At 50.2% G+C, this 23566-nt stretch overlaps 11 protein-coding genes across 11 annotated transcripts; 3 read left to right on the top strand and 8 right to left on the bottom strand.

The window, feature by feature from the left end:
• Nucleotides 1–415: 415 nt before the first annotated feature.
• Nucleotides 416–1210, bottom strand: N7506_011220 (glycoside hydrolase family 128 protein; the record flags this gene model as incomplete). Its single annotated transcript, XM_056960513.1, has 1 exon — nucleotides 416–1210. One exon carries the CDS (start codon nucleotides 1208–1210, stop codon nucleotides 416–418), a length of 795 nt encoding a protein of 264 aa, XP_056806668.1.
• Nucleotides 1211–3957: 2747 nt separating this feature from the next.
• N7506_011219 (uncharacterized protein) lies at nucleotides 3958–4167 on the top strand (the record flags this gene model as incomplete). Its single annotated transcript, XM_056960512.1, has 1 exon — nucleotides 3958–4167. The coding sequence occupies one exon, from the start codon at nucleotides 3958–3960 to the stop codon at nucleotides 4165–4167; it is 210 nt and encodes a 69-aa protein (XP_056806667.1).
• Nucleotides 4168–5087: 920 nt separating this feature from the next.
• N7506_011218 (frataxin family protein) lies at nucleotides 5088–5776 on the top strand (the record flags this gene model as incomplete). The annotated part of the gene is made up of 2 exons (XM_056960511.1): nucleotides 5088–5429; nucleotides 5501–5776. The coding sequence occupies 2 exons, from the start codon at nucleotides 5088–5090 to the stop codon at nucleotides 5774–5776; spliced, it is 618 nt and encodes a 205-aa protein (XP_056806666.1).
• Nucleotides 5777–6464: 688 nt separating this feature from the next.
• On the bottom strand, nucleotides 6465–6747 carry dph3 (CSL family zinc fnger-containing protein; the record flags this gene model as incomplete). Its single annotated transcript, XM_056960510.1, has 2 exons — nucleotides 6465–6485; nucleotides 6553–6747. The coding sequence occupies 2 exons, from the start codon at nucleotides 6745–6747 to the stop codon at nucleotides 6465–6467; spliced, it is 216 nt and encodes a 71-aa protein (XP_056806665.1).
• A 335-nt stretch (nucleotides 6748–7082) lies between these two features.
• N7506_011216 (uncharacterized protein) lies at nucleotides 7083–8261 on the bottom strand (the record flags this gene model as incomplete). Its single annotated transcript, XM_056960509.1, has 4 exons — nucleotides 7083–7344; nucleotides 7400–7929; nucleotides 7977–8075; nucleotides 8121–8261. The coding sequence occupies 4 exons, from the start codon at nucleotides 8259–8261 to the stop codon at nucleotides 7083–7085; spliced, it is 1032 nt and encodes a 343-aa protein (XP_056806664.1).
• Nucleotides 8262–8952: 691 nt separating this feature from the next.
• Nucleotides 8953–11537, bottom strand: N7506_011215 (putative transcription regulator BDF1; the record flags this gene model as incomplete). Its single annotated transcript, XM_056960508.1, has 3 exons — nucleotides 8953–9276; nucleotides 9326–11378; nucleotides 11434–11537. The coding sequence occupies 3 exons, from the start codon at nucleotides 11535–11537 to the stop codon at nucleotides 8953–8955; spliced, it is 2481 nt and encodes an 826-aa protein (XP_056806663.1).
• A 1680-nt stretch (nucleotides 11538–13217) lies between these two features.
• Nucleotides 13218–13604, bottom strand: N7506_011214 (uncharacterized protein; the record flags this gene model as incomplete). The annotated part of the gene is made up of 1 exon (XM_056960507.1): nucleotides 13218–13604. The coding sequence occupies one exon, from the start codon at nucleotides 13602–13604 to the stop codon at nucleotides 13218–13220; it is 387 nt and encodes a 128-aa protein (XP_056806662.1).
• Nucleotides 13605–14388: 784 nt separating this feature from the next.
• On the bottom strand, nucleotides 14389–17944 carry N7506_011213 (peroxidase/cytochrome P450 family protein; the record flags this gene model as incomplete). The annotated part of the gene is made up of 7 exons (XM_056960506.1): nucleotides 14389–14718; nucleotides 14781–14907; nucleotides 14955–17133; nucleotides 17198–17390; nucleotides 17442–17490; nucleotides 17549–17646; nucleotides 17696–17944. 7 exons carry the CDS (start codon nucleotides 17942–17944, stop codon nucleotides 14389–14391), a joined length of 3225 nt encoding a protein of 1074 aa, XP_056806661.1.
• Nucleotides 17945–19170: 1226 nt separating this feature from the next.
• Nucleotides 19171–20266, top strand: N7506_011212 (trans-2-enoyl-CoA reductase (NADPH) TSC13; the record flags this gene model as incomplete). The annotated part of the gene is made up of 3 exons (XM_056960505.1): nucleotides 19171–19210; nucleotides 19291–19503; nucleotides 19587–20266. The coding sequence occupies 3 exons, from the start codon at nucleotides 19171–19173 to the stop codon at nucleotides 20264–20266; spliced, it is 933 nt and encodes a 310-aa protein (XP_056806660.1).
• A 432-nt stretch (nucleotides 20267–20698) lies between these two features.
• Nucleotides 20699–21769, bottom strand: N7506_011211 (putative alpha-1,6-mannosyltransferase subunit; the record flags this gene model as incomplete). Its single annotated transcript, XM_056960504.1, has 3 exons — nucleotides 20699–20929; nucleotides 20990–21423; nucleotides 21490–21769. 3 exons carry the CDS (start codon nucleotides 21767–21769, stop codon nucleotides 20699–20701), a joined length of 945 nt encoding a protein of 314 aa, XP_056806659.1.
• Nucleotides 21770–22179: 410 nt separating this feature from the next.
• On the bottom strand, nucleotides 22180–23372 carry N7506_011210 (nitrilase; the record flags this gene model as incomplete). Its single annotated transcript, XM_056960503.1, has 3 exons — nucleotides 22180–22442; nucleotides 22522–22837; nucleotides 22896–23372. The coding sequence occupies 3 exons, from the start codon at nucleotides 23370–23372 to the stop codon at nucleotides 22180–22182; spliced, it is 1056 nt and encodes a 351-aa protein (XP_056806658.1).
• Nucleotides 23373–23566: the final 194 nt, after the last annotated feature.

Genomic DNA, 23566 nt, shown 5'->3' with positions numbered 1-23566 from the left:
CGAGCGGGCATTGTCCGAGATCTCCTAGACACGAGGGTCCTTGATAGGATGCACAAAGTAAACAATAGACCTGGGGATCCATGAGAAGACCAAGGCTAGCAGGGGTTGTTTCCGAGGTGCCTGACCCGTTCCAAGGTTGTCATGGCCCGCAGAGTAACAACCTTGATAATAATGAAAAGTTACGACAATGGAAGGACGGGAGGCTACCAAGGTTGATAAATACTTTGATACAATGAAGAACCAAGATTGAAAGAAAGACAAAGTGCGTTGGATATTTTTGTATATAACTCCCAAAATATGTAAAAAGACAAAGACGATTTGCTGAAACTTCCCACAAGAAAAGACAAACAGGATCGCCCTTGAACTGCTATCTACTGTTCGTCACATTCGTATACCAAAATTTCACAAACACAGCTTAAGAAGTGTAAGCAGTGCCAGCCTCGTTCAGAGCGCTGTCAGTGAGAAGGTACTTCTCAGCACACATGAAGTAAGAGTAGCGAGTGACACCGGACTGAGAGTCCAACCAAGGAATGACCTCGTTGAGGAAAGCAGTAGTGGTAGCGAGATCAGAAGAGCCGTTAGCATCGGCGCTAAGAGCGAACTCAGTGATCCAAACCTCCTCGAGGCTGTGCTTGCTAGCAGTGTCGACAGCCTGAGTGACGAAGGACTTGAACTCGTCGGCGGTGTTTCCGTACCAGTGAACAGCAAGACCGGAGATCTTGCAGTCGGAGCAGCCACCGATGAAAGACTCGAACCAGCTCAGGCCGAGACCGTCGGTAGTGGAGGAGGTCACGGCGGGAGAGATGAGCTTGGCCTTGCCGGAGAAGGGGGTGATGTACTGCTTGTAGTAGCCAGCAGCATCGGAGGGGCTCATGTTGGCCTGGGAGGACATGTCGGGCTCGTTGAAACCGAGGATGTAGTTGCTGCCCTGGTTGAGAATGGTCTCAACGGTGGTGATCCAGCCGCCGAAGTCCTTGGCTCCCCAAAGCATGGGGATGAACTCGACGTTGGAGGGCATGCTTCCGGACAAAGAGCCGGCCCAGTTGTAGGCCCATGAGATGACACCGCTGTTGCTCAGAGTGGAGACGGTGCTAACGTCGTTGTAGGCGGCACCACGCTTGCTGGAGCTGGTGCGCTTGACCTCGACGGGGGCGGCGATGGCCGAAGTGGCGACAAGGCCGGCAGTGAACAGCTTGGTGAAGGAAACCATTGTGTAGATAGATGCGATAAGTCACAAAAAAGAGTGTGGACTAAAAGGATAGAAAGAGAGAAACCGGTTCTCGACCTTTGCAAGTGAATGAGTGTGGATAAAAAGCAAGTAGCTTTTAAGGAAAGTGTCAGACCGTGCACGGCACAGGACTAGATGAACAAGCAAATGAAGGAGTGAAAGTTGATGCAGAATAATCTAGGGAGGCAGGAGAGGGGCTTTAAATCTTTCCACACAAAACACACACAATGGGTGCCAAAGTTACCAGCCAAACCACCTGTCTGGGTCGTACCTGAGCCACATCATTTCTTCATGGGCTGTGGATCACCGGTGAAAATCATCATTGGACGTTCTTCCACCGACCGCAGCGGTTCTACATCATAACCATGTCTCCGGCCAGGGCAAAAATGAATTCTAGATCCCATTGGCGCCGGGGACCAGGGGGAGGCAATGGATGGATCTGAGGGACGTCTCCATTTTCTGGGCCGTTGACAGGAACAGGAACCATGGTGATTGGCTTGAACCGAGCGTTTTTCTCTTACACTCCAATGAAAATCCGCCGTGGCCCTAATTCTTAGATACAAATTACAATTACTCCATTCAAGAGAAGAAAAGAACACGGAAATGATCTGGTTGTACTCCACAGCCCAAGATCATAGTGCACTCCACTATGGCCTGGACTGTAATGGAGTCTGTCACATCCATTTTGACCATGCCCAAGGGAATATTACTCCGTCCTCCGTGGCATAAAATTAAGTATCTAAATTAGACATGATACTCCGTATAAAGGAGAATGTTAAAATAGTATAGATCAAAATAGAAACAATAATTGACCCCTGTGGAAGACAAAGATAGAATTCCCCTCACTTTATTGTGCAGGTCAACATCATTTCCATGGATCCGATGTGCGTCTTCCCAATGGCCATGCAGTCACTCCGCGCGGTTCCTTGGTACGCACTCAGGGCACATCATCTGATTGGTGCATCTCCCATACATCTTTGGTTGAACCTCCGAGTATCCAATCACATCACAGTGTTACTGAACCTCATCCCAGGTACAATTAATGAAAACAAACCCTTTGGACTCGCATGATTTTTATGGCTTGGCTTTGTCTTATTATTTCGATCTTCATGTGTTCAATTACTCTGTACTCTGTACGGAGTACTTCGTACTGATTTATTGCAACATTGCAGATGTGATGCACCCGCCTCGTAAACGCCACATGCAATCGCCCAATGTCGATCCCCAATCACCGATCGACGTGTTTCACCTAAGACCCAGGTCTTCTTTCCTTTTGGCCAATATTCTCTGGTTCTTAGTGTGCCCTTGCTGATGGGTCTCATGGTGACGTTTTTCTAGGGCTAGAAGGAAGAGGGGTGAAACCACCCCCCTCCTCTGCCCCTGCCGATCGAAAGCCATGACAAGCCTTACCGGACTGCGCGCCGGTGTTTCTTTCCGGTGCTTCCTCTTGGGCCTTCGGTGGCTTACTGGTCCCATTCAGTCCCATCTTGCCCCGATACTCCGTAGTTCTTGGCCGTTCGCATTCTCGTGGCAAGTCAATTTCCTTTTTACCGGTCTTTGGTTTATGACACTTTGTGCCACATTTTAGTAATTCTCTCATATTTTGGGTAGCAAATGGTTGCGTTGGTTCCAGGTTGTCCCATAGGCTCAAGTGTGCTAAAGCCCTGAAGTGTACACCGTACCATCCATTTCTAGGAACACAACCTCTCACGCGCCAAGTAGATTTGATGTGTTTTTTCTTTCTCTTTCCAAAGTTCTATTTTATTTTTTCTTTAGGGTTAAGGTATGACACTCGAATCCTCTGGTTGAGCCTGTGTGGTTTGCCTCTGTCGCCCCGTTCCCCACGTAGTTCTCGCATGGCAGTTGCCACTCACGAGGTCGCCATGAAATCAGACTTCAGTCACCGCAGCCAACCCTACCGGCCATATTTCCCGGTCATGTATTCTGTACGGAGTACGGAGTACATGCATCTCAATTTCAGTGACCGAAGGCTACCGAAGGGAGCAGTTCCCGTCATCTGAAACAGACTTTAATCAGACTTCTTTACGATCTTGACCACGTGGACAGCGCAAAGTCGTGTATCACTTTCAACTTTACTCCGTCCTATTCGGACTATCAAATAATGATTATTTCTCCGAGAGATCTCGGGTTGTTCTGGCCGGTTTGTCAATGTGGCTCTCCATTGGACTCGCTTCTAGACTGGGCGGTTCCCACTAGCGCCATGCCCACGTCATCCTCACTCTGCCCAGCTGCACCCTAATACGAGATGGGTCTTGGAGGTACGGAGTACAGAGGACAACCTAAGCACTTACGCACTTACGCAGGCACATTTGCTATCTCGGAGAGTCCGGATGAGATGGCTTGTGTTGAAACTGCAGTGCCTGATTTTCGGACGAATTTGCCTAGCCCCCGATCCTCAAGCATAAAGTACTGACTGGTGTGAACACCATCTTTAGATTGGCGACGCGCGGTCTTACTAGCTAGGAACGTACGATGTACCTCTGCCGACTAGACCCAACGAGTCTGTACGACGTGTTCATGGCGGTCGCTGAAAGCTGGTGGATAGTTCGTTGGCTGTTTCAGAAGAACCCCCCGCTCCTGGCGACTTGGGACGACTTGGGTTGACTCTCTTCAAGCTTTGCTGGTGTGAAAGAAATCCACTCTGCTGAAACTTGTGCGATTAACAAGGCCCATTTTTCTGAAATGTGTCAAATCATGTTTGCGCCAACATGGCAGATGGAGGCGAGGCTAGGAGGACGGCCACGCACTCAGTTGGCAGCGTGTGTTCTGCTCAACTAGTCCACATTCTCGTCCTCGTCCTCGTGCTCGTCGTCCCCGCACCGGTGTTCGCAATGCCGAAAAAGACAAATTCATGGGGGATCCGCAATGGACTTTTGGTTGGTTGGTTGTTGTCCTCTGGAGGCTTGACATCCAAATAGATCCATGCGAGGTGGTCTCGCGTTTACAACCACCCACAGAGAACACTGTTGAGCCGTCTCACTCGTCTGTGTTTGTCGTTGTCATTGCGGCGGTGGCATAAAGTCTGTCGTGGTGAGGTAGACACACATGCTTAGGATCTAGTATGTCGGTCTGACTTTCGAGTCCGCCTGTTCTCTGACCGATACCATCACGAAGCCCTGGATGTAGGCAAGCTTCATGGGTATGGGAATGATAGAAGTACCAGTGAGCCAGTCTCATCATTCAGCCAACAGGCAAGCATACATTGATGCCTAGAGGTTTCAAATAAGCACCAGTTCGATGGCACTCAGACCAGCCCACATCATTCTTCGTTTTGCCTGTTTGATGGTTGTAGGTGCCTGTATACCTGCAGTATCCCCAGAATGATCTCTGGTGCAAGTAAAAGCATCCTTCTCCCAAATCCCTTCTCTGAAATGAACATTTCAGGCATTGGAACCCTTGGAATGTACATTCAACGCGATCGCCTTCGTCGTGTCGATTAGCGCTCATCGGTGATAACAAATTTCAACCTTCAGCGCGTTAATTTCATGACCATCACTCCACCATGGCCTACGGCGGCCGAGAAGGAGGAACTCTCCTCCCCTGTAGAGGAAGACTCTATCTACCACAGCGCGTCAATTTTGTGTCTGTCCAATGGCACTCACATTTGAAATGATTCCCATCCACACTTATACTCCAAGAATCTATATTCCATCTTATATAAATAAAATGCCCCATTGAGCAGCCATCGCCATGTCCATCCAATCAAACGTGATTTCTGTAATCATCCAAAAGTAGTAGGCGGTGACGACCGATGATGTAAATTATCTCGTCTCTCCGCATCATCGGAGCTTGATCTGCGTCTGTTTTCCTAAACCACATCTACAACAACCACCACACAATGATTCCTCGCACAGCTTCCCGGGCGCTCTTTGCCTCCACACGCTCAGCTGCCCGCTCTTCAATTCCCCGGGCTACTGCTATCCGCCCCGTCGCGTCGCAGTTCGCCCGCTCCTTCCAGTCCTCCCCAACAATCCGCAAGGGAATTCACCCAGAGTCATCGGACCCTCCGGCCCCTCACCCACAGTCTGCACCTGTGGCTGGAGCTGCAACTCATATTACTGAGCCGTCGCCATTGACACCTGAGGAGTACTACGAGTATTCAGAGCACTACTTCAACGTTCTGCTGGCTCACCTCGAGACAGCGCAGGAGGAGGGCGCTGATATTGAAGGAGAATACAGTGTATGTCTCATTTTGCTTTTTCTGTGCACAAATTCTTGTTCAAAGCTGAAGCTAACATCATCTCGTAACAGGCTGGCGTCCTTAACGTTTCTGTCGGCGCAATTGGTACCTACGTGCTCAACAAGCAACCACCCAACAAGCAGATCTGGCTCAGCTCGCCCATCTCCGGGCCGAAGCGGTTCGATTGGATCGTCCAGGGTGATTCTATGCATGAGAAGCAGGACTCCAGGCCCTTTGTCAATGGGCAGTGGATCTACCTGCGTGATGGAACCAACTTGACTGATCTGTTGAACTCGGAGATGACTTTGAGTTTGCCCCAGGATATCTACAGCGAGGTTTTGGAGTAGATCAGTGAGTCCTTTGTCTAGAACGTGAGACTGCTGGGGTCATGTTTGCCCAGATGAACTCAATACTTGTAGTCTAGTGCATGAATACCAACATGTTTACATTGTCTCACAATACTGTATAGGCCGTGGGCCGTGGATTTCGGCTGTGTGCCAAGTTCATCATTTCATTTGCTTTTGGGGGTATCATTTTGGTTGCGGTAAATACAATGGTTTGGTCTCGCAAAAGCCAAGTGATGCAATGAGGAAAACCATCGATTCGGGCGGAGTTCGACGCGGTAATCTCCTCTACCGGCGAGAAACAAGAATATACTTGGAAACAGTGATCGTAAACTGGTTTTCGAGCATGTCCATAGCCCGGCGTCCACCTGTCGAAACCAAGATTGACTCATGCAAGTCAAAATGGATATGTAGACTGACGAGCCTACTGCCAGGTACCAGTTCAGCTGGTACGGCAGATATGGGCCTAACGCCAAAGTGCAGACGTGCAGTTATGATCCACGGTGGTCAAGGTGGCGTGGACTTTGCGCCGCAACACTGGCCAAGGTCGAGGTGAAGTGAAACGACAACAGCACCCGCCCGGAACCAATCACACCGGCGTTGCGAATGTTCGACCTGAAATTTGGGTTTCAAATTCAAGAGTGACTGGCTGTGCGAAACCCCCATATTATGCTTGTTTTGTTTCATGCGCTCATGCTTTGGGAAGATCGGCCTAAAACTACCCCGCAGGGCGAATCATCAGCAGCTGAACAAGTACATGCGCTCAAAGGACTCCATACCACATCGAAGATCACCCGGATCATCAGGCTGCAACTGGGACAAACGGCGATTTCTTCGCCGTCGCGCAAATCGTCGATTGCGATCTCGAAGCGGTCGCCACATGGGCATGGGTATGTGTAGATCTGCACAGCTGGGTCGAAGGTCATATCCTCGATCTCGATCTCATCGTAAATGTTGAGTCCCTCGTCGGCCATTTTGAAGATTTCTGTTTGAATGAAGTTGTGGCGAATGAGTTGGTTACTGCAGATAGTAAAAAGTTTGGTGCGGGTCATGTGACTCGCGGGGTTAAGTCAGGAACATTGTCGGATTTAAGACTGTCGCGTGCTGTGGTTCGCTTTGGCGGATTTGGAGATCTGAATGTAAACCTCAAGGTTGATCTGAACTTACATTCTAGGTTGGTGTCGGGCCAGCCCCAGATTCCAATTCTTGAGTTTCATTAGATATAGTGTCCAATCTTGTATGGTTAATTCTGGGCTATACATGTGAATTGGCAAAGCCAACTTTATATGGTTACTCACGGCAAAGACAATCATTTCTCCAACTGAACAATCTCCGCCTTCACCAATTCCACCTCCCTTGCCAAAGTTCCATACCTACTCTTGATATCATCAAGAGCCCCTCCATCCACGCCACAGAGCTCAGGATCCCCCAGAGCCTTCAACTCCCCAATAGCAACCTTCCTGCGATCCTCCAGACGCTCCGCCGTATCTTCCAAATGCGATTTATACCTCGTAAGAGCAGCCACAGTCTCAGGAGAATAGATCATACTCGCAATCTCCAATTTCGTAACCCTGAAAAAAAGTTAACATGGCTCCATCCCCTATCACATCATCACAAAATACATACTCTAATTTACCCTCAACCCCCTGAGCAACAATAGCCAAGTGCTCCGCCTTAGCCCTCGTCGCGCGCACAAGAGCCCCATACTTCGCCCTCTCGAGAATGACGACCGTTCGCTCAAGAATGTGGGTTTGCAGCGCAACGACCTCCGCTGCTGTAGCGGCCATTTTGCGGCGCGCGGCTGGGATTTCTACCAGTTGGGTTTGGCGCAGGTTGTGGACTCGCGCGCTCAACTCGTCTGAGAGCAGAGGGACTGGTGCCATTGAGGTTCGGACGCGACGGTCGCGGGCTCGAGCGCGTGCATTGTGGCTTGGGAGTTCGGGCTCTGGGGTTTGTTGTTGGGCGGAGAGGGCGCGGAGGTCGTGGATTGATTTGCTGAGGAGGGTTGAGAGGGGTTGGATTAGAGTTGGGATGTTTGCTGTGAATGTTTGGATGTCTGGGGTTAGGAGTGATAGGGTGTCGTTGTCTTGGTCTGAGGAAAGGGCGCCTGGTGGTGTTGAGAGGAACAGCGTTATTATGGCGAGGTTATCGTGGTGCTGGATGGAGTTAGACGGTGTGTTCGTGTGGGGATGAGGTGGCTCACGTCAGTGGATAAGCTGGTGTCTGGGGCAAAGGCCAATTGCTGGAGCATCTGCTCTTTGATTCGCTTTTTGGCATGTCGAGTCTGGCATTGCTTCAGGTCCTGTGGATGGTTAGCTTTGAGCGCGTAGGCGCCGGTGTGACGTACTTCCTGGACTGTATGCGCCGAGCTTGCAGGCCGGGCGCGAGTAGAGGCATCAGGGCTGAGGAGAGAGGTTGTGAGGTTCTCGTACAGTCGTTTGAATTGTGGATTATTCTCGAGAATGGAGGGGTCGCATGGTGGAAACATTGTTGAAGAGGGAAGTTCACCGCCGCAAGCTAGAGCACCGACAAGCCTCAGGGCCGCGCTCACGCGCAGCCAAATAGACGATGATAGTTGCTTATGAACAGGAGTAGTTATGTATTAGCTTAATCTCATATTTCGATAAAGAAACCTATCATCAACTTCGAGACCTCCTTCTAACTGTCCTTCTAACTGTCCATCCAAGGGTCCAACTACTTGTGAGCATAGAATTAGAGATTGGGGATGAGAGAAACTCCATCTAGTTTGGGGATTTACACTACAAGGCCTACTGGAATGAATTTTGAGAATTAATAGTACATATTCGTTTTGCATTTCCGCGTTTCTCTCGTAATCGTACAAGTTGAAGCAACGCTTCTGATCAACTCCCTATCCCCGCCCGCAATATCAGAGAAAAGAAATAGCATCCTCATCTACCCATCCCTGAGGACGAGATAGGAGGAAAGTGTACACAGAGAAAAAGCTCAAACCAGGATTGTGCGTGCGAGATTCACCAGCAGACCAGAGCTTACCGTGAGCGTTTGATATCAAGTATGTACAGACATTGCTGGCGGGAATCAAAGTCAGGATTTGGGAGGGACGTGAAAAGAGATATCGAGAAACTGATAAAGGGAAAGAAAGAAAAATTCGACGCTCGGAACGCAAGGCAGGATCAAGGACCATCTGGTTCGAGGCGGATTTACTCCTCCTCGCTCTCCTCCTCGGACGAATCCGACTCATCGCTGCTATCGTTCCGTTCAACCGAAGCGACAGGGTCTGGGGAGTGAGCACCTCCCTGGAAACGGGAAAGGTTGCTCTGCAGCATGTTAATCTGCGCCTCCTGCTCAAACTTGCTCATAGGCTTGTTCTTCTTCGGCTTTGGCGGGGCAACGCTGCTGGCGGGGACATCGTCCTCGTCATCCATAAGATGAGGGACATTCTTCTTCACAAAGTTGAGAAGCAGAAGCAGGACATCATTGGGAAGCTCGTCGATGTCCAGCTCGATTTCGGCCTCGTCGGTTCCCTAAACAATTAGCTGAGTCAAAAATAATGAACATATGTGGTAAGCTCACCTTGAGAGCAGGAACATTGTTCTGGATGATTTGAAGGGCTTGCTGCATCTTCTTGTCCGGAAGGGAACTAATGCCGTTGGAAATGATTTGCTTCTCGTTGTAGGTGATGGCACGCTCCTTGCCACTCTTGGAGCTCTTGCTTTTCTTGTCCTTCTTGCTAGAGCCGATCTTCTTGCTGGTAGCGGGCTTGGCCTTGCCAGCCTTCTTGGACGAGGGAGGTGTCTTCTTTTTCTTGTTGGTGATAGCCTCGACCTGACGGGACATCTCTGCAATTTGCTTTTGAAGCAGGGTGAGCTTTTGGTCGTCCTCTTCACTTTCCTCGGCATCCTCGTCGCTGTCCTCATCAGAGTAATCGGAGTTCTGCTCAGGGTGAGGCTCATGGGCCTCAAGGTAATCCGATTTCTGAGCCCACTTCTGATTGAAAATTTCTTCGGCGCGTTGGCCACAGATGTAAGTTGGATCACCAGGAATATTGAATCGGAAGCAGTTCTTAAAGATCATGCGAACATCATGTTCGAAGTCCTTGGCATTGTCATAGCTGCCGGCCTTCAGTTTTTGCTGAACGGTAGCTAGATCCATCGGATTCTTGATAACCTTGTTGTAGGTGGGGATGTTCAAAGCAACGGGGTCAACCGGATGATAGAAAGGCATGACAAAGTTGTAGTGCTTGTTCTTGTGCATCTCCTCCAGCACCTCCTGGCAGAATCGCAACTCCCACTGGTATTTCTTCTTCTTAGGCTTGACGGAGTAGGGGAGGTCACGCTTGGGCGGGTGAATGGACCGCTTGGGGCGGCCATCGGGATTGGTAGAGTCGCGGCGAATGACGGGAACTCCCTCAGGTCCCAGTGCAAAGGTCTGGTTTTGCGGAGAAGCTGCCTTTGGCTGGCTGGGAAGCGAGGTCCGTGGCTCCCGGCGCGCGGCAGAGGTCTTCTCCGCTGACTTCTTCGACTTTGACGGCTCCACCTCATCGGGCTTGGGAAGACTGAGCATTTGCTTTTCAAAAGTGGCCTTTAATTTGATACCCTCTTGGGTGACCAGGTGGTCCACGCCATTGAAAACAGTCGTGTTGTTAACCATGAGGGCGAAGTCGTCGGAGACTTGTTGAGGTGACACATATTCATTGTTCTTGAGCTTCTTCTCCATGGTTCCCAGATCCATAGGTTGGGTGATTATGGTGTGATATTGAGGGATGTTAAGCTTGATGGGATCCACAGGCTCCTTGTAGAAGCGTGCATCGTGCATCCGCTTGAGGCTTGTGAGAGATTTAGTGATGAACTTGTGTTGCAATTTGGTTAGGCCCGGTCCGCCACTCGAGGGAGTAGGAGCGGGCTTGTGGGGGGCTGGAGTGGAAGGTTCCTGTGGTTTGAATTCCACAGGAGCCGTCTCTTCACCCACAACCTTGGTCCGCTTCGCGGCGGGCTCTTCACTAAGGTCGGCATCGCGTTGGCGGGAAATCTTTGAAGGTGACAGCGGGGGTTCAGGTGCGTCCTTCATCTCGTGGTCAACGGGTTGCAAGGAGAGTGGGGTGGGAGCGGTGGTTGGATGGTGGGGAAGCTCGGTTTTGACTGCAGTCATGCTGTCCTTGGTATCAATAGCCATAGCGTCAGAGTCAGTAGCAGCAGGTGCGTTAGAGGTCTCAGTCGGAGCTGAGACTGGAGCTGGAGCTGAAACTGGAGCTGGAGCCGGTGTAGTACTCTCGGTAGATGCGGGCGCAGTAGGAATCTCAGCTACGACTGGTGCTGGAGCTGGGGCTGATACCGGGGTGATGGTCTCAGCGGGGTTGGGAGCGGAGGTGGAAGTGAGAGACTCTTGATTGGCTTTTTCAGTTTCCTGCGACTCCGCAGCTTTGGGTGTTTCTTCGGCGGGCTCAGATGAAATAAGCGCAGGTGCAGCTGCAGGTGCGGGTGTAGGCGCAGGAGACTTGGGTGGGGAATTCGCAGTGTTGGCGCCGTTGGCAATGGAAGGCGCGGTAGGGGTGTGGCCGTTCAACGCGGGCGAATCGACCTGAGCATCGGCAGGGCTTTCAACCTTCGATTCGATAGGAAGTTGCGCGCTATGCGCTGGTTAGATTTGCGAGCGACGAAGTGACATGTGAAGGTTGAGCTTACCTGGTCGCTGGAATTTCAGGCGCGGAAGGACCGGTCGGCGAGGGAGGCAGCTGAGGCTTGTCCTCCTTCATGGCTGGAGGAGCCTCGGGAGGCGGGGTCGCCATTGAGTCAGGGAAGTAAGTGAAGTGATGTGACAGCAACAGGGCTCCGATGGACGATCGCGATTTAAAAAAAAACGCGTCCACTTTTTTTTCTCGGCGCGTTACAAACTTCTCTCGGGTCGAAAGCCGAGAGAACGTGGAGGAAAAACGCGACCGGGTAATGGTGAGGTCAGAGGCCGGGAGATATGAGAAGTGGAGAATGCGATCGGGGACGATGTAATTTATACTGCCAAGAAGGCGGTATCGTTCGTCACGTGCACGTGAACCTGAGTCTAGATTGGAGACTCAGGAAAAAAAGAGAAAGAGCTATGGTGGAGACGAAGCCTGGGGCAGAGAGATAAGGAACAATTAATGGGGAAAATAATAAAACCGATAATAAATAATAAAAATAAAAAAATAAAAAAGAAGGGGGGCTTCGAAAAAGGGAAACGCGAGACGCGTTTGTTATGGTTAGGGTGGAAGGGCGGTCAGAGGAATAAAAATAGGAGAACCAGGACAGAAGCAGAAAAATCCTCGGAGGGGATGCCAGAATCCTTAAGTACAAACGGCCGCCTTCCGCTCTCCTGTTGCCAGTTCCACCAGCCACACTAGTCCGGATTCTCCTACCTCTCCCCCTTGTTGATTGGTCCTTCCCATTCCCATCCCCTGGTGATGGAATCTGTGTTTTTCTTCTTTTATTTTCTTTCCTTCTGATCTCCCCTTCCACCTTGAAATTGAGTCTTGAAAAATTAGGAATTCGACTATCGAGGCATATCAACTGGTGGAGACATTTGTTCCTCTGTTTGCAACCTCAGATAGCTTCCTTTCGCTCTGGTTGCAGGCGTGTTCAGGTACAAACTCTCGGATGACTCAGAGCCCTAGGGTTCTGGCTGAATCCGGGCTAGGGGATAAGCCGAGTCCCGACGTCACCACTCCTGAGTGTCACGTGACTTTGATTGTAAATGCACGGAGATTCTCAGATCGTTGAGTAATGGCTTTTCGGCAAGGGCACACACATTGTACATGTCATAACACTTTGAAACATGCTAGGGTGCACATCTGCCAGTAGATCACCAATCGGTACTTTGCGCTACGGGTCTGCACCTGGACCCTTACAGATTGGGCAGAGATCACATGATTGTACTTTTGGTTCGAAGCTCTGCCCAATGAGATCGAGAAGCCGCCACAATATACTTCTTAGACCCTGGTCAATAGATCTTCACGTTCCACCCTTTTTTATAGTAGCCTCACACTCCCAAGATCTGTAGTAATATATCAATCCCGCTGGGATCTACATCCATGGATGACTTTTTTTCAAGAATTTCCTCTCATCGGGCTCGATATATATATCCATGGATACTGCCCACCTGAGCAGACAGTCCATGGGTGGTTAGCACTCAGCTACTGTGAACAGGTTCTTGTGATAATCTTTTGAATTTTACTTTCTTTGGTAATTTCCAAGATTAATATTTTCTGACCACCTAACGAGCATCATCACCTGGGCAGCGCATGAAAAAAAAAAAAAAAAAAAAAAAAAAAAAAAGCAACACAGACAAAGTTTCCAACAGAGTAAGACATAATGCGGCCATCAATATCGGCAAATGCCCAGACGCCAGAGCAGTATGACTTTCACAGTCTCCAAATAAGAGACTTGGGTTCTTCATCATGAAAGCCAACATCGAACTGGACATGTACAGCATGTGGTCAACAGGCGTGAGACTCCAATGCACTGTCGCCCCTGCTGTCGTGTGATGCGACCTTGTCATCAGCCTCCAACTGACCCAGTAGCGCTTGAACCACATCATATTCCATGAAATCTGGATGCGAACGTGTGAGCTCTCGGAAGATACCATGTGTTGGGTAGCAGTCAGAGAGTTCTCCGAGCCAGAGTGTAAAGAAAGATCTCTCAGCTTCAGTCTCGAACGTGTAGAAGGTATTTTCCTTCATTTTCTCCTCCAATTGACGGAGGTTTGACCAGTAGCCCGATGCATCGATTGTGGCATTAAGTTCCTCGGTATCAAGAGTCGCAATTGCGATGTAGGCGAGATGCGCAGGCGGAAAAGGACGGCGAAGGGGAAGATTGAGGAGCATGTCGACAAATGATTCCTCCTAAAATGGCGACATGTGACCAAATAGGAGTACTACTTGTGAGAAAGGAAACATCATAGCTGCTGTCTCCTGTTTATGGACTGCATCGAAATCCCGATAAACAGTGGTTTGTGTTCTTCAAGACATAAAAAGCCCGAAGAGTTGTTCAATGATGTGAGCCTGCGATATGCTCAGCACAGTGGGCCTGTGATTTCAGTGGGCCTGTGATGTCCTCAATAAAGTGAGCCTTTGTAGCTGAAATTGTGCATCAGAGGTGAGAGTGAGAGCCAAGTGAGAGCTTAGGGCTTCAGAATGTGATGAGAGATGATTGGGATATCAGTTTGCTGGGACTAATGAGCAGCAAACATGGAATTTGTATGGGCAGAAGGTTTGGATTGGAAAAAGATGACGATGGTGTCTTGCAAGGATAAAGAAGACTAGAACACGAGGAGAGAAGAAAGAAAACAGAAAGATGTAAATATCAACTTGGAAGTAGGGCGGCGTTGAGAATAGAATGCCAAAGATTTAAGGCGTCAATCCACCTCCAGGCTTGTTGTGTTTTACCACCTCATAAGGTCTTCCTTTGGGGGAGTATGATCAGAGGTGTCACTTGGATATCTGCATGATATTTCACACGTCCACTGGCAGTACCAGGAAGAGATAAAGAACGTAATCAACACAATAACATCTTGTTGGAGAAACACACGTAGGCTATGATGACAACTATTAATAAACACAACCCTCGAAGAGCGCCCAAGAAAAGCACCTATAAACTTCCGAATTTTCATCAGTTCCCCCTTCTGGCTGGAAGCTCACCATCCCATTGGATCTTCATCGTCATCGGGAACGGAGAGAAGCTGGCGTGGTTGGCATCCATATACATCGCGATGCCTCCGAGCCCAACCAGCTTCTTCAGATGGCCCTGAGGACCAGGGGCCCGGCGGACATTATCAAGTCGTCCAATGACCTTGAGCATAGTTGAGAGGGCGATGGGACACATTTTGACACCCAGACATTGATGGGGACCGAAGCCAAAGTGGGTGTATAGGTCCATATCACGGTCGAGACGGACCTTATCAGGGTCAGGGAACGCAACTGGATCCCGTCCTGCGACAACCTTGAATGGAAATTTGGTCAGAGCTGGTTCTCGCAAGAAAGACATCAAGCATGTCAACTTACCAAGTTGCAGATAATCTCTTGGCCAGCCTTCAAAGTGACCTTCTCGCCATTATCTTCAATCACTGTTGGCTTAGTGACGAAGCGGGGCAGAGCGACTGAGCATCGGAGTCTTGCTCCCTCCATGAAGCTGAAAATGGTCAGTATGTACTACACCCCAATGAAACAAGAACTTACTATCGCACTAGGAGCTCGTCCGCCTCGGGAGTATCTTCCCTAGACAAGCGCTGAATTTCAAGCAGATGCTCCGCTGCCTCTTCTGAAAGATAATAGTCAAGACACTGAGAGAAGAGTTGGGCCTGGTTGGCAACCAATGCGCCAGCCGTGGGGAGGATATGAGACCAAACAACATCCTTGACCGGCAATCCACTATCGAGCAAGCGCTGAATCATGTGGACACCATAGTCACTCAGAATGTCATGACGGTGAAGACGGTTCACGATGTTGGCGATAAAGCCAGACTTGGAGACAAGTTCAACGTTAGCCAAAGTAAGCTCGCCCAGCGACTGTGCAACCTTGCGAGCTGTCTGGCATAGCTGGAAGGACTTGGACACGTCAACATCGTAAAAGATGCAGGCGAAGATCACAGCCAGAATCTGGTATAGTTCCTGCTCGCTGAAAACACCCCTGGGGTTCGACTCTGTCTTCAGCGAAAGGGAAAAGACATTTGCGCAGAAGTGAACTTGGGCAAGGTTGGCAATATCGCGAACGATGTCGACCTGATTGACACCAGCAATCTTGTAAGAGTTTCGCTCCAGCAGTTTGATAGTAATGTCTTCATAGAAGGCTTTCACTTCAGACTCCCATTTGTCTCGGTGCAGAGCTGCACCAATCATCTTTCGAGAACCTGCGTTGGCAGGGAGGTCTCCCGACAGGGCAAAGTCTCGGCCATAGGGACGTCCACTGTTCTCCATCAAGAACTGAATCTTCTCACCCCATAGCACCTTGAAGTTGACTTGGTCTTTGAGGATGGCTGAGCAAGCAGTGTGGGAGTTGATAAAAATAGTAGGGGTCTTGTAGAAGGGACGGTCGAAACTGTAAGTTTTAGCCTGACCAAGGCTAGTCATGATCTTCTTGTTCTCATCGGGCACAACCATGGGCAAGTGGGCGTAGACCGAGTCGCCACGGAAATGATTAGGGAAAGCATTGAGAGCGAGCTTGTAGAACACTTGGCCACCGTCAATGGAAACATCGTTGTTGATCTCGTTGAATGCCCAGTTTGTGAGATGCTTCGGAGTGAAGTCAACAGTGTAGAAGCGATCTCCACGAACCAAAGCGACTGCGTCTGAGAGAATCGCCCTGGAAGTTGTGAAGTTGGTGCAAAGACCACTGCCAGGGGTCATTGGCTGTTTGGCCTCTTCAACAACAAGGCCGGGGTAAAGCTCGACGAGGTCAGGGTGATCGTAGAAGTGTTTCAGCTGATCAGCGATGTATGGGTCAGGGTTGATCTCCTCAAAGGTCTGGTAAGGAGCCAGGTTGAAGTATTGGCGGAACTCGTTCAGGGTAGCCAGATTCCATGAGCGTGCCTGCTTGATGCCAAGGACTTCGATATTCCTGAACACGTCAGGCACATTGCCAGCACCAAAGGCACCAGCAGGGTCTTCGACACTCTCCTGGAAGATTTTGACAAGATCGTTGTCATCGAACTTTCCATCTGCGGTTCGTTGCAACTTGGCGAAAGGACGCTCTTGAGGATCTGCTGGGAGTTTTGCTTCCCACTGGCCGAGGCCTCGGGTGAACTGCTGGAGAGTGATTTGTTTTGAATCTTGTCCGGCAAACAACTCCTGGTAGAGGTCCTCTGACCATTGCGCATCTCGGGCGGAGATACATGAGTGCCAGCGGTAAACGAGATTGAACTCGGCTGACACCTGGTTTCCAGTAGCCTGCGCAGGAGCCTCTCCAAGCAAGCTGTCCTTGATGTCTGAACGCGGGTCCAAGCTCCACGTGCTGTCAGTCCGGTTGACATTCAAAATGGTCCGAACATAATCCTTCAGAATAATATTGACGTAAAGACCACATGTGACAAGTCGCGCGGTCTGGAAGAGGTCGTTATCCCAGGTGGCATATGCTTCAGTGTTGGCCTCGTCCGGCTTTGTGAAACGACCGCATTCATTGATAGCTGCCAACTTCGTGGCAACAGAATTGTGGAAACGGTTAAACATGATAAGAAGGACACCAACGCCTGGAGGGAAACCTAAAACACGCTTGGTAGAAAAGCAGTCGGGCTTCAACATTCCTGCCTTGAATGTTCTCACTGAGTCCTGTTCCTTCTGATTGTTTCCATACAGGGGAGACAGATCGAGGTATGAGGAAGTCAACGACTTTGTTTGATCTCTTGGATCTGTCTGGAACAGGTCTGCGTGATGTTAATATCCCTCCCGGCAAGCCTCTACCCAGGTAGATTTGGAATGCGAACTCACCATGAATGATGATCGATGCAAGGTAGAAAAGCACGCTAGAAATTTTGTTAGGGTGCTCCTTGAACTCTTTCCGAGCGAGGAGGCTATCGAAAAGAGCCTCAGGCTCTGGAAGAGCAGCTGGCTGCATAGTCTTCGGTCGAACAGACCGTGCGTATGGTGTGCTAGCAGCTCCAATTTGGGGCCAAAAGTAGTTCTGTCACAAATTTAGCGCATCATTCAGGTACCATTGGGGGTCAATTCTTACATTTCCAGATCCATCGGCCTTCCGATAAGAAGCATCGCGCCCGAGATAACTACACAGCTAATTAGACGCGGGAATATGAATGCGCTCCGAGTGTTCAAGCAACTCACGAGTTGGGTGGGTGTTCCAGATCACCCCACAATTGACCCAGGAAGGTGTTGGTCAACTCCTTGCCATTGCGCGACGTCGAAGGCAGACCAGCAGCAAGCTGATGGATTAGAACAGATAACAAGCCTTTGGACTGCAGATTCACATACCTGGATCACACGTTCCATTATATAGTCTCTGTCGTTCACAGCCTCACCGGTCACAGCAGTCTTAGCGACCTCAGCCAATGTTTTCGCATCTCCCAGATCAAAATGAAGCAGGTCCTTCGCGAGACCGGTCACACCTGGGGTCTGAATATAGCTGCCATCGCCGGTCTTGGTGGGCAAAGGTCGCAAGGCAGCAGTCACGACTTGCTCCACCTGGGCAATCTTGCCGTCACCGTTGACTTTTTCAGCCATTGTAGATTGAGGAATTCGAACGTAATCAAACAAAGGTGTGAGGGGTGGTGAGGAAGATCAAGTTAGAAGTGCAGGGCCCTCGGTGGTTTGGAAGTATATAGGGAAGCCGCAACAGAAGAGCAAGACAATAGACAGGCACACCAGCAGGTATGAGAAGAAGTAAATCATCAGGCGACCAGGCCGGCGGAAATGGGATAGGACATGATTATAAGCCTCCTTGGGCCCCCCCGTGGGATCGCGGAGTAATCCGAGGGTTCATCAGCCGAGCGTACGGCTGAACCCAACCGTCTACTGCGGTCATTCTTAGCGTATCCCGAGGTCCTACAGATTAGTGGGACCTCTGGAGAAGACGAACGCCCCACAGACCGTGAGCAATCAGATGTCTTTGATTCGCGCATACCCCTGTCGAGATAATCATAACGGCTGGAATCGGATGACCAGAAATACGAACGCCTAACAATTATCAACATGGCATACCCGTGGGGCTGGACATGACAAGTACTATGTCAAAATAATATCACGCTGCAATTGAAAGAATGACAGCAAGATCCACAAATGCGCTCAGACTTTGCATCCCGTCTGCAGAGCATAATTTATTTTTTTCTTTCTGACAGTCAGCTAGAACCCCATTGGAGGCTCCCAGGCTGTCACGGATGAGGCGTTGATTGGCGATGTCGGCCAGACTAGCCGTTTAAGATGGAGCTGAGACGGAGACGCCATTTCATTGTGATTGGCATTGGAGTATTTTGATTCGGCTCTTTTTCTCTCTCAGCTGTCCACAACATGGCACAGCCTATATTTGTGCTTCCGTGCCCCGCTATAATGCGCCGGGCACGTTAGTCGGCCTTTAGCTCACACCGTGCTCCAGCTGACCGGGGGAAAAATAAATAAAACAATGTTGATGGTCGTGAGAGTCCAAAAGTATCGTAAGGACTCTATCTGGAGCAAGTCATTGAACCGCTGTGCATTGTACGACATCAATGACCGGCATGGCCCTTGTCAACTTGGCGGAGAGTCCACACTTCCAAAGTTAAGGCAGTAAGAAAGTCAGCTGCCAAGATGCTCAGGTGTCGATAATTCTGTCAGCCTCAGGTGTCAACACGTGACTCCGACCGAGGCCCGATTATTGGGAGTTGTTGGGATTGCTCAATTCTCTGTCGATTGCAATCTCAACGACTTCTCCTAAGACAAGACACTGCTCAATATTGCCAGGCCTGACATCCATCATGGCGGCAGGTAACATCACGCTCATTGTTGAGCCAAGGGGTATGTTACACATGCGCCGTCCACCAAAGCTCTCGGAGGAACTATGAACATAAGAAGACACAAGACTAACCCGAGCACAGGCAAGCCCATCCGCAAAATCCCCAAGGAAGTTGAAATATCTCTCAATGCCAGCAGCGAAGAGCTGTACACTGCGTTCTCCGCTGCGTCCGGTCACTCCGTCCACCGGTTGAGAATCACCAAGGGCAGCGACCGCAGCGTGGTCCCCAATTCCACTGCCACCATCGATTCCACCGGTCTGCGGGACTCGAGCGTGATCCACGTGAAGGATCTCGGTGCGTCCATACCCCGTGGCTATACAACTCACGCCCCTCATTGCAGCAGCGAGCATCAGAAACTAACCCACCGACCCCTCTAGGTCCCCAAATCGCCTGGCGCACTGTGTTCATCATCGAATACCTCGGTCCCCTCCTCATTCCCGCTCTCTTCCTCTTCCCCCTTCGACCCCTTCTGTACTTCAACTTCGACAAGATCCCCGCCCCCTCCGACACCCAGCTCCTGGTCTGCGCTCTGCTGAGCGTGCACTTCCTCAAGCGCGAGTTTGAGACCATCTTCGTGCACCGCTTTAGCAGCGCTACCATGCCCGCCCGCAACATCGTCAAGAACAGCGCCCATTACTGGATCCTGGCTGGTTTCAACATCGCCTACTGGGTCTTCCGCCCTGACGCCACTGCCGCTACAAGCACTCCCAACGAACCCCTTGTATACCTCGGTCTCGCGATCTTCGTCTTTGGTGAGCTAGCCAACTTGAACGCACACTATATCCTGCGCGGTCTCCGTCGCCCTGGTACTACCGAGCGTGGCATTCCGTCTGGCTTCGGCTTCAGCTTGGTTACCTGCCCTAACTACTTCTTTGAGATCTTGGCTTGGCTGGGTGTGTTCTTGGTCAGTCAGTTGAACTGGAGTGTGTTGTTCTTCACTTTTGTGGGTGGTGCGCAGATGTGGAGCTGGGGTTGGAAGAAGGAGAAGCGCTACCGCAAGGAGTTCGGTGACAAGTACAAGAAGAAGAGGGCTGTTATCTTCCCTGGTCTTGTTTGAACGGTGACAAAACCGTCGCACCTCAGACTGTCAATCGACCGCCCCAAGTGCCATTGTACTGGCTACGGCAGTCGAGATACGAGGAAAATCAAATCCAGGCATTTACTTGTCTGGGATGGCACATTGAAAGCCCAGGCCCCAGGCCCGGGAGATCTCAAGTGGCCATCCAATACTTGCGTTTCAGCAACACCCTGATATATTAATTATCAGCACCACCCTTCTCAGGCGATGTGCTCATTGATATTGGACATAGAAACATTCAATGATCATCGTATTCCTGTTGCAGTCATGCACGCCAATGTAAATGAAAAAAATACATGTCAAGGCTTCAATCAACAAACGCCTACCAGGCCCAGAAAATTATACATGAAAAATTCCCTAAGCAAAACGCCAGCACCAGAGCTAAATGCACACCTACACTCGCGGGGGCATCTAGTCACTCTGGGTCATTTTGAGCCACATTTTGTAGTATGGCTCCATCTCCCGCTCACAGTCGCGGCCCTCCGTAAATTCGCATCCCCGAAATTGAATCACCAGGTCACCCTCCTTATAAGTTCCATCTGAAGAAGCCCGAAGGGAGTCTTTGCTGTACGAGCCGATGGTGCGCTGCGGTACCAAAGCGGTCCGCGCAAGGACAGTCGGATGCCACTGCAAGATGTGATCCTGGAAGAGTAAGAGTTCTTGTCAGCATTTTCCACGATAAACTCAAGGCTAAATGCTTACCAGTCCGTGTGTTTCAGCTTTAGCGAAGTTATAGCCACGGTACAGAGGGTCAAACCACATGTCCAGAAAGAAGCGGGCGAATTCTCCGCTCTTAAGTATAAAGCTCCCGGGATTCAAGTCTTCCTTGTCCTGCGTGATAATCAAGTCGACGTCATTCTCCTTTTGGTGTGCGAATGTCTTGATTATGCTGTCCGGGGGCACAACAGGAGCATCCTTCATCATCAGCTCTTCAAGCTTGCCCTTTTCAAGTATGTGTGACTTGAGCGACTTGGTGGGGTTCATGATCAGCGAGTGAGGGCTTAGGTGGAAGAAATAATCCGATCCAGGATGTGTAGCTATGGCATGGCGAACGGCCGGCGCGATAGCCCAACTCCTCGGGGCATCGCCAATTGCGTCTTCGTAGTCGGAGACACTCGCGAAGAAGTTCGTATACCCTATTCATCCCGGATTATTATCAGAGCCTGAATCAAGTTCAACACGGATCGTTCAACGGGCCTTACCGTGGCGTTTCGCATAGTCTTCCCTATTTGCGACAACCTTCTTGACGTAGCTTTCACTGAGCCGCTGGCGGTCGAATAGTGTAACGATCACAACACTCGAAGGATCTGCTGTGACGGAAGGGGAGGCGGCGGAGTAGATATGGTGCAAGATGTAGAGAAGGGAGAGTATTGCGGATGCGATCACTGCGATCGACTTGAGTTGTTTCCTGCGATAGCTCGGCATGTGTGAAGATCGGGCGATAGGCAGAGGGCTCCGCCGCGGAGGTACTGCGAATTGCATAATTTGATCCCTGATTGAGAATAGTACACAGGCGATAGGTGTAAAATCAAGTCATAGTGAGATGGAGTAAATGCGCAGGAAGAACAAGGTTGTGGAGATCGACGCGGGTGTGAAGATCACCCCAAAAGTCCGAATCCGGCCCCGTCTGTGCTGCCCCGAGCTTCTTCATCTACCCGCATCCAGTGGCTTGCTTGGCTTCTACAACATAGGGTTAGATGGGTCCACTCAGATAGGATATGGGCTTGTGAAACTCATATGAGCTTGGCTTATCAGCTCTGGAATTACGATAAATTTCGTTAAATGTCGATACTATTTATTATAGGCAAATGCGACATGGTTACATTTAAACTTGGATCAGTATTTGGCTATGTACAACCTTGAGTCCACTTCAAGGTATTGAATGAGCTTTTTTAAAACGGAGGAGGGTTCAGGTCCAGTCCATCAACGGTCAGCTGGAATGCGTCATTCCTGGAGTAGCTGCCCGCAACATCCATATCCAGGCGGCCACGCTCACAGTCCTCCAAGTCAATCTCGGAAATCACGAGTCCGCTGTCAATGCTGGATCCATCCGCTGCATCATCGGTGCTAACTTCCCAGATTGGTTCGGCGACAACTTCACCAAGAGGACCCACGATGCAGGACCCGCCGCGTGAGATGTATCGGTCGGCGGCTTCTGTATGAGGTTAGTCAATTGATCCAATCAACAGTACTATGTGTTAGAGAAGAATAGACTAGTAGTAATGACTCCGTACCATTTGTTGGTTTGCCCTGCTCGGTGATCCATGAAGGCAGTTCGTTGTATCGTACGCATTGGTTGCATGAGAGCACGAAGGTACGACCTTCGCCACCAACGGTGCGCATAAGAGGTAGCCAGGTATCACGACTATCAGCAGTTGGAGCGAGATAGATGTTCACATTCTGTGAATAGAGACTCTGTCGAAGCAAGGGCATGAAACTTTCCCAGCAAATAGCGGCTGCGATGGTGAGCTTGACTCCATTGAGCTCAGTGGTGATAGCCTTCAAGGTGGACGGAGATCCCTGAGCCCAAACCAGACGCTCCGAGCCAGTCTACAATAAATTGAGTTCAGTTTCAATACTCCCGGGAAATGGAGGGAATTCAACTTACCGGCATCACCTTCCGTCTCTTCCCCAAAGTTCCCCGCACAGGATCGACATAGAGAGCGGAACAGTACAAACTACCCCCAGCCTTCTCAATCAATCCGGTTGCGATGAAGACGCCTGTCTCTCGGGATACCTGCTCAAGAAATTCTCTTGTGCCATCGCCACGATGGTCCCGACCCTTCGCATTGGGAAGCTTACGCTCCACCCAATCGTCACCCGCCCCAGCAGGTGTATCGCCCAGGTCGACAGCTGCGCGGAAGTACTCCAGGAATTGATCCCGACCGTAGGGGGCACGAGCTCCAACGGCTGTTCCAAAATCACAGGTGCGGGGATACCCTCCTAAGTAGGCTTCTGGGAAGAGCAGAAGATGGACACCCTTTGAAGCTGCATGCTGGGTGATCTGCTTCAGAGCTCCGAGAGTCGCTTCAAGTGTAGAAAGCGTACGGGCCTGTGCCACGGCAACTGTGATTTTCTGAGGCATGGTGTGATTCTTTGCAATGCAAATTTGTACAGCTCGAAGTTTCAGAGGTTGAAATAAATTGTGAATCTTGGAAGTTGAGTCAGTATTTAATTCGGAGTCTGTTCGCCTCTTCGGCGGCTCTCAGTCCGACGGACTTTCAAGTGCCGATGGTCTCTCGGCAATGCACAGCGTGCTGACCAGCTCTATATAATTCC

Source organism: Penicillium brevicompactum (genome assembly GCF_028827555.1).
Source record: "Penicillium brevicompactum strain IBT 35665 chromosome Unknown utg000007l_segment0_segment0, whole genome shotgun sequence".
Classification (NCBI taxonomy): domain Eukaryota; kingdom Fungi; phylum Ascomycota; class Eurotiomycetes; order Eurotiales; family Aspergillaceae; genus Penicillium; species Penicillium brevicompactum.
The sequence above is the reverse complement of the archived record's forward strand: the minus strand, read 5'-3'. Positions and strand labels throughout refer to the sequence as shown.